The sequence below is a fragment of the Phytophthora parasitica genome, assembly GCF_000247585.1.
Source record: "Phytophthora parasitica INRA-310 unplaced genomic scaffold supercont2.1, whole genome shotgun sequence".
Classification (NCBI taxonomy): domain Eukaryota; phylum Oomycota; class Peronosporomycetes; order Peronosporales; family Peronosporaceae; genus Phytophthora; species Phytophthora nicotianae.
Window position 1 is genome coordinate 2,305,053 of NW_008634126.1, and position 8,909 is coordinate 2,313,961.

Sequence of the window (8,909 nt, forward strand, 5' to 3'; positions counted from 1 at the left end):
GAATGGTGATAACATATTGCCTCGAATAATTTATCAAATTGGATGATGTCACCATTGGCAAATTGAAAGCAAAACTAAACTACCTTTGATAACTAATCATTCCAATATTTTCCAGCCTGCACCCGGCTTTAGCGACAGCGCTTGACAATGTTCCAGCATAGAGAAACGCAGCCGTTATGGCTCTTTCTCCCTGACAGCAGTGACCTTGGGTAACGCCAGCAGCTGGACGCCGTATCGCATTCGTCCCATCGCCATAAGTCGCTTTTTGCGAGCCTGAGCATATCTTAGGCCTTGAAGACGCAACAACCTCGCTGTGGCTGTTGCCTGCCCGAAATGATGGTGTTGATCGCTCACCCACGTTGCGCTGGCAAAAGCGCCTTACAGCGTCGTATCTTTGACGCGGGACTGGGCCAGCCGCACGCCGTCGCTCGTAAGTAACAGCGTCGATATGCCCAGCATGTTTCTCGAACGTAGAGGCACCGCCCAATCATCCAGCTGCGATTGCTCCTCTCCGTTCGCCTCTCCCGACGGTTCTCGACTGTCTGTGTGTTCGACCTCGTCCACTATCGAACTTGCTTCGATCTGCCCAAGTCTTCACTTCGACTTCCTTCCTTATCTATCAACCGCCACTACAATGGGCTGCGCACAATCCAAGACTGAAGACGTGGCCGCCACCAACCCGCCTGAGGCCGAGCCCGTTGCTGTTGAGGAGCCCAAGGTCGAAGAGCCTAAGGCCGAGGAGACCGAAGAGACCGAAGAGACCGTGACCCCGGCTGAGCCTGAGGCTGAGACGTCTGACGAGCCCGCCAAGGAGCTGTACAAGATCACGGGCCACGAGATCGACGAGGCTGGCGTGGTCTTCTACGTCGTGGAGTCCGCTGAGGGCAACGTCGCCTTCAAGAAGCGCTTCAGCGAGTTCAAGGCGCTCGTCGTGGCACTCGGCAACCCCAAGAACCTGCCGGCACTGCCCAGCTCTGGTTTGGGCGCCAAGCTGCGCGGCAAGCACAACCCCGATATGATCCAGGAACGCGAGGGGCAGCTTGCGGTCGTGCTCAACGCTATCGCCAGCGACGCCGAACTGGCCGAGAAGGAGTCTTTCAAGAAGTTTGTCGAGTAATCAACCACCCCGCTTTGTTTCTAAACCTTTGTACCAATGCAATGACAGCACTTCAGATTGATACCCTAATATCGAGTAATCAACCACCCCGCTTTGTTTCTAAACCTTTGTACCAATGCAATGACAGCACTTCAGATTGATACCCTCTTTTCTCCTTCGTGATGCGCTAACATTGAAGTGGCTTCACTGTAGCGCTGACGTTTAGTGTCACGCTTACTGTAAAAGATGAGATGTTTATAGTTAGCGCAGACTGTACAATGTCAAAAATCTTGTTTCTTTATTAGAGTATGTAGATGTGGGCATTAAGGTGCTCCCAGCAACAAAACATGGCTATTTCATCATGTAGACTGAGTGGATTGTCTCGAGTCATCGTCGATCTGCACCGCCGAAATGTTGCTGAGATTCGACTCACGGTTACGCCGTACTGCTTCTTCCGCTCGAGCAGCTTCTTGTGCCTTGTACTCCTCGGAAAGTTTCCACTCGCGACGTCGTACAAAACCGTGATGCGGTCGCGGTTTCTTGGCTTTTTTCTTTTTGTTCTTCCTTCGAGAGGACAGGAACGTGCCATTGCTGCTCCTAGCGTCGCTGACTCTGAGATCCAGATCCTCCTCTTCCTCGTCATTCTCGTTCGGAGGCGTCGACGGGAAGAAGGCAAAGTCGTTCTCGTACACCCACCCTTCAGCGTCACATCCAGGCACGTCCAGATTGAGCTCCAGACCAGCCAGAGGGATGGCCTGAGCGCTGATCTTGCCTGATCGATCGCTCCAACGCTTGCGATCTGTAGGCAACAGGTAACCAGGGAAAGAGCTGCCGTAACCGCAGAACGGCTGGTAGCGTTGGTTCTCGAAGAATACGGGGTCGTCCGAGCTGAGGATGTAGTTACGGACGTCCGTGTTGATACTCTTGCGGCAGTTCTGGCCGCCGTTGTTGTGTGTTCCGGTCAAGATCCAGTTGACGATGTTGGCAGGCTGGTCGAATGCAAAGCCCGTGTACAGTTTGGAGCGACCTGGCGCTGTGAATGGAACGGGGTTACTCTCATGTACCCGACGGTCTTGGTAGTCGATCATACCGGCCAGTTCCGGGTTGAGATAGTTGACTTGAGGTGGTTTAAACTCCTGCAGTTCTTCATGTGAGATGGAGGATTTCTCTTCCTGCGATTCCTTGACCAGATCCAGATATTCCGGAACAAAGCGACGGCGACATCCCTCGTACAGGAAATCCTTCATTAGAATCGCCACGACAGCGAACACTTGACCGAGCCAGAACTGCTCACGACCGAACTGCCAGGGCAACGAATCGGTGTCGTAGGACCAATCGATCTGGTCGATAACGTACTGGCATAGATACAGCATGACGACTGTGAACACCATACTGGTGATTTCGAGAACATCCCACGAATTGACCATCAAACAGAAACGAGCGTTCACGACGATGCACAAAATGGTCCACCCCAGCGTCTGCATCGATAGACACTCGATCGTGTTGCCTCCACGCTCAATGTTCCACCCAGCAGCCAAGATCGCATAGTAAATGCCCACCGAGTCGATAATCCCGAGAAAGATCCACTTCCAGAACATTTTGTGCGAGAAGAAGCTAGTCTTGCGCATCTCTGCATGATATAGCGCTGGGAACTCCAGTACTGTCTTCTTAGGCAGGTCCTTGTCGTACGCCGAGAAAATGACGATCGGAAGAGCAGTGAAGATGAGATTGTAGGCCTGCTGGATCAAAGCCGAGTAAATCATCGTGCCGGAATATGCGGTAGGCCACAAAGTGTACCAGAACATGGACACATTGTACACAATGTTCTTGTAAAAAGTGTACACAACCAACGCAGCCACGCGGTTGTAATTCCAGCGACCGTGGACCAAAATCAAGTTGGTGAGGAACCGGAATTGAGCCAACGCGTAGTCCGAGCTGTTGACTGCTTGCAGACCTTCTTGTCCACTGATACCGACGCCAATGTGAGCGCTCTGGATCATCGGGACGTCGTTAGCGCCATCTCCAATGGAGAGCGTGTGAGACTCGGGGACGTTTAACTTGACCAACTCAACCAGTTGCGCCTTCTGTTGAGGAGACACACGACAAGCGACCACGACTTTACACAGCAGCGATACACGTAGAAGATGCAAGTTGTGCAGCGGGTCTTCAAGGATCTTACTCAGTGACGCACCATCGATAACCAGAGCGTGTTCAACTTGACCCGACGGGGGCGACAGCACCGAATGCGCAGCGACAGTTGAGGTGATGGAAGCGTCAGGGACAGCGTCGTGGATTGAGTGGAAGATCTTGTCGAGCTTGCGTAGGATAGAGCCCTTGGTGCGGTACTTGGCCGCATTGATCACGTGTCGCTCCATGTCGTTGTTCAGCAAGCGACAAGCATAGCCGATGTTGATCGCCGTCTCCTCCATGTCTCCAGTCAGCACCCAGATGCAGATTCCAGCCTTCGCTAGAGCCTCCATGGACTCCGGAACACCGTCTTGTAGACGATCCTCGATAGCCGTAGCACCGAGAAGCTCCAGGTTCGACTCCATTTGATCTTGAAGGTTATCGATAGCGTTGGGTTCGCCACGTGACTTGGCCTCCACTTCACTCAAGTCAGCAGACACGTGACGGTACTGCGCGTAGAACTGCTCCCAGACTTGAGGGCTGATCTTCTTCGCACAGACAACCAGAGTACGTAGTCCATCTTGAGCGAAAGCTTCCAGGTGTTTTTCAGTTGATTCACGGATTTGCAGGTTGTTTTCTGACATTGGAGCTAGACGAGGGAATAGCATACTGTCAGCTCCCTTGGTCAGAAGCAGCACGTCGTCTTCTTCACTCTCCGACATCAAACGGAGCTCGTCGTCACGTTTACGGCGCTGTACAATAACGGACATACGCTTACGGTTCGAGTCGAACTCGAACACCTCCAGGATGTCATACTGGTCCACGACACCGTCGGGTTTCTTGATCGAGACGCTACCAGGTTCACGGTCAATGAATTCATAGCCAAAGAACTTGGCACCACAGACCAACGCCAATTCATCTGGAGACGAAGCCGAGTAGTGGACGGGAGGACTCGCGTCGTCTTCCGTGGGATCAAGACGCTCGATAAGGACTCCGTGACACAAAGCCAGCAGCGTCATAAACTCTTCGATCTTGCCGCTTTGAGGATCGTCCTTGTTCTGCATGTCGCGCCACATGGTCTTGTCCTTGAAGTTCACGTTAGGAGCAGGCATCTGCGCGCGAGCGTCCAGTAGAGGAATGTCGTTCTCGTCTGCGGATTCTTCCTCGACCGTGCGGTCGCCCTTAAAGTCGTGACGCATTCGAGCAGCTAGACCAATAGCGGTCGTGCCTTTGCCGTAACTTCTACCTCCAACACTACACTTCCGGAACTCCATCTTGTTACAAGTTAAAGTGCCCGTCTTGTCCGAGAAAATGTGCGAGATCTGACCGAGTTGCTCATTCAGCTGCATGTTGCGAACTTTCATGGGAGTGCCACTCTCTTCGTCGTACATATCCAGATCGCGTTCCATGAAATACCCTTGCAGAGCCTTAACGAGCGTGATCGAAACATAGAGCGTGATCGGCACCATGGACGCGAGTGTCGTGAAGAAGTAGACGAACGTCTCAATCAACGTGTCGTCCCAGTCTTCCAAGTGTAAATACGGCGGGATTTGCAGGTCGTTCATCCAAATCCGGTCTCCAATAGCGCCAATAAGCGACATAAGTACCAGGATAACGACCACGACGATCACTTGTCTGTTGGTCATCTCGTCGATAGACGACACCTTCACGGGGAACTCGTCACCGGAGCTCATCATAATTTTGGTATCCACACCGGTATTCACCACCAATCCATACACGTAGCTGGTGTTACGCAGTTTACTGCCACGAAGCAGCATGTTCTTCAACGTAAGCGGGACACCCTCAGCATTCCCTCCATTAGGGTTCTCCTCCAGATACATGGTACCCGAGTACGTGTTGATATCGCCATTGGGCAGCTCACTCTCGACGTATCCCTGGACAATATATCCCGCTTCTTCCTCGTTCATGAACATATTCCGAGTAGGCGACGGAGCCTCACGGAGCTTGAGATTGGTCTCTCCATCCAGATTCTTCGTCTCGACGTAGCACAGACCCATGTTACCGCCCGAACGCGCTCCTTCTGCAGGGATCACAGCCATAATCATGATATCTGCTGGCAAGATCTCGTGGTTGGCCACTTTGATGAAGTCTCCGACTTTAATCTCGCGCCATTCCACCTCTTCGAACTCCCGTAGTTGGCGGTTGAATACTCGTGTCTTGGCCGAGTTGGCGAGATCGTCAGCCATGTGTCGCTTATAGTCTTCGTAGCCAGCGAAGATGGCGTCAATGATGATCACGATAGCGAGAGGAATGAACTGTAGCGGCACTCCGTCCGTCGGAGAGACCGACGGGATGATCTGGAAGATTCCGATGAGCAGGAAGTACAGGTTGGCGGTCTTCTGGAACGTGAGATAGAGAAACACGGGCACGAAGCTCCACCAAGTGTACTGCGACGTCTTGACCTCGTTGGACACGAAGAACTCTTCGCCTTCCTCTACTGCGCCGTCATCTCCGTCTCCAGTCGGTGCTACAGGCTCTCGCTTCGGCGCGTTGTTGCCGTCGTTGATCTTAATGATCTTGTACTGTTTACGCTGTCCCACTGGCACCCCCTGCGAGTCCGTGGACATTAAACTACTCATTCTACCCAGTAGTTTGTGGCTGTTCTTAGGAGTCATGGTGTGGCCTCCAGCTGAGCCAGTCTTGGCACTAGAAGCGTCTGTACCAGTCTGCGTTCCTCCCTGGATGTTGGCCATCTCCCGTTCAAAGTCGGTCATATCTCTCGACGTCGGCACTGGCGATCCCTGGTCCGCTAAGCCCTCATTTCGAGCCTGTTCCTCCTTCTTACGCGCACGTACTCGCGATCTAAGCGACGCGGCATTGGCTGGGTCGATGTAGCGTGTAGTGGAGCGTGTGTTCTGTCGGAATCGCAAAGTACGCGGCAAATTGCGGTAGAACATGCGGAAGTAGCCCTGATTGGCCACGGGAGCGGGCGAACTACCTGTACGTTGACGCGTCAACAGCTCGGCGCGTGTGGGGGCGTCACTCACATCGTCGTCCAGAAGCCGCTGGCGGACATTGAGCAGTTGACTGGACGTGAGTGTGCGGAAAAGCTCCGAGTTGGGCCGTTCATGCGGCAGGTCGGCCGGTTGGCGTGGCAACACTTCGACCGTGTGATTACGGTGGAAATATCTGGACGGATCGAAGGCGGCGCTGGGCTCACTCTGCCGGGAGCTCGGCGACGGCTGCAGACGATGGTACTGCGCCTGGTGGGACGGCGTATCGGCGCCGACATCGCTCGCTCGGCGGTCCATGGCGACGGCGTGCAGTGCCCCTGGTGCGGAATTCTAGCGACTGATTAGAGTTAAGCGATTGCGGAAAGGAGCCGGCGAGGGTATTTATAGGAGGTAGTAATCACAGAATGTGCTGGAAAGATTGCGGCGATGGCGTGACGCCGAAAGCGAATGGGGGATCGGAAAGGAGTGTAGGACGGGTGCAGTCTTTGAAAGACGTTTCTTGTAGATTAATTGTAGGTTGAGTGTAGATTGGGGACAATCAAGGTGAAGTAAACGGGATGCAGAAAACGGTCGAAGGAGGTGTCTCAACGCTCTGTTTGAGGCACCGTTCTCGATAAATCCCTCATATCCCTCAAACCTGTTTGCTCGCATTTTTTAAGCTTTGCAAGTTGGACTGGCCAGTGGAATTACAACCACGTATTAATTAGCACGTGCAATTCAATGTACCGAAATGATCCGAACGCGAACTTGCGTTCAGATCGTCTTGACCACATCGGCCGACCGAATACTAGTTGTGTACGAAATATCCGGGGTAAGATAGTTGCCACATTCCCTTCTAATCGTATCAGCAATGGAAATACTGCAGCTCCATCCAGGCCAAGTTGTGAATGCAAAACTGGAAGTTGATGAGAGGTTTCCTGTGTTCAATATCGTCCAGCTCTATGAGGCTCACCGTCCGTTTTCGTACCCAAAGCCACTTAGTCGACAAGCTCCAACCTAAATTTATATTTTATGCTGTTGTGCCGACTATCATTAGCAATTGTGTGTTTGACCTTCAAAGTGTAATTACTTTTCTATGATTCATTCTAGACATTATATCAATTATTACAGGCTGCGAAATCGACTGGCTCCCTTGATTTGTGTCACTCGTGCCGGCGTAATCAATGCTCGTAACAGCAATTTGACGATTTGGTCTCCCAACCACAGAAAATCGAATCGCCGACCGATTATGGGGACCTTGGTGTGTCCCAACCAGTTGGGAACTCCCAGACAACAGGCGGGGGCCATCCAGGCGGAATTCATGCGTGGAAAACACAGGCTGCCTCGATAGACTCTCGGACGGTCCTGTAGCAGAGAGCACTTGGCCGCCGGTGGCACCTCCACACCGTGTGCAATGCTGACGGCAAGTGATGGACATAAAATGTTCGACTTTGATCTGCAGTAATTTAGCCAATTGTAGGCAATCTATATTCATTTGTAGCTTTGTGCCTGCGCTGTGTCTGTCGGACACAACAGCCGTTGCGCTCACCAAGGCGCGATGGAAGACCTTGTTCAAAGCCAAAATATCCAGCACCACGCTAAGTTAATCACTCGTAGTCTCCATCGATTGATCACGCCAAAGCGCAAATCATAGCTGGTCGCGAGACGTGGTGGCCACGGCGCCATCGCCAGCTTCTGCAGTAGAAGTTGTAGCCTACAACTGCCGGTGAGTTTGCTCACATGTCAGCTTGACCGGCCTCTAAGAGTATGAAGCACGCTTGTGTTTTGGTCTACCCCCACTTGGAGCTGCTCATCGATATAGATAAGCGCGGCCCTGCTTGTGTACCTGTCCAGGAGCTGAAGCCTTGGCCAAGTGCCAAGGTGATGCTGTGAGCAAGACATAAAACCGTTAATCATTCGACAACGGTTAAACCGTCATCGCGACAGAGTACGAAGTGGTCGTGATAATGCCGTGGCGCCGCCACGTTTTCTCAAGCACTAAGGCGGCACTGAACTGAAAGCACCTCGTTTTTCGGTATCCGTGCTATAGCAAGCGCAACCAGACTAATTTGTTTCATATCCAGTGTACACAACCGCCACGGCCAGCACCTCAGCAGCTATTGCGCATTTTATATTTATATTGAAGAACTCTTTTCAAAGTTTTTTTTTTTTTTTTTACTTTTCTTGGTGCTTTGAGCAGAATTCGAGATTGGTGAATACGCTTTTCATGGATCACGAGCTCGTGGGGGTAGTTTGATTTTCATTCGCAGGAAATTAACGGGTTGAGGAGTGTTGGGTCGAAAACGAAAGAAAACCAAAACTGAGCTCGGCTGCTATCAGCCTTGCTCCTACCAGCTACTACATGCTATCTGACAAGCAGTTACTCTTCTCGATCAGAAAAAGACAGCCTTCCTCGTTTAGCCCACGGCGTCTTCAACGTCTCGGCTGGAGGAAACCGACCAGACTGAAACGCATTATCGGAGAAAAAATAATCTGTGATGACTTTTTCTAACGATATAGTTTATGCCGGGTGGCAGTTTCGGTTATACATACTTTATACCGGGAGGGATACGGAGTATCCTGCAGGGCATCACAGACATTATATCGTTCCAAAATGTCGACTGAGTTACAGGTAACATTAGGAGGCCTTCAAGGAACACTCTGCTTGGACGACCTTCGTTCAACTTGTCACGCGTTCCGCGGGATTAAAGCTTATTAACCTTATGATGGCC

The 8,909-nt window shown here is 51.9% G+C and overlaps 3 protein-coding genes across 3 annotated transcripts; 2 read left to right on the top strand and 1 right to left on the bottom strand.

Moving 5' to 3' along the window:
• Positions 1–3: 3 nt before the first annotated feature.
• On the bottom strand, positions 4–6,633 carry PPTG_00612 (hypothetical protein). The gene is made up of 2 exons (XM_008892026.1): positions 1,223–6,633; positions 4–1,143 (listed from the first exon to the last, which is right to left on the bottom strand). The coding sequence occupies exon 1, from the start codon at positions 6,493–6,495 to the stop codon at positions 1,456–1,458; it is 5,040 nt and encodes a 1,679-aa protein (XP_008890274.1). The 5' UTR covers positions 6,496–6,633; the 3' UTR covers positions 4–1,143; positions 1,223–1,455.
• PPTG_00611 (hypothetical protein) lies at positions 478–1,208 on the top strand. The gene has a single exon (XM_008892025.1). It carries the CDS (start codon positions 635–637, stop codon positions 1,115–1,117), a length of 483 nt encoding a protein of 160 aa, XP_008890273.1. The 5' UTR covers positions 478–634; the 3' UTR covers positions 1,118–1,208.
• Positions 6,634–6,928: 295 nt separating the features above from the next.
• Positions 6,929–7,198, top strand: PPTG_20763 (hypothetical protein; the record flags this gene model as incomplete). Its single annotated transcript, XM_008892961.1, has 2 exons — positions 6,929–7,009; positions 7,064–7,198. 2 exons carry the CDS (start codon positions 6,929–6,931, stop codon positions 7,196–7,198), a joined length of 216 nt encoding a protein of 71 aa, XP_008891209.1.
• Positions 7,199–8,909: the final 1,711 nt, after the last annotated feature.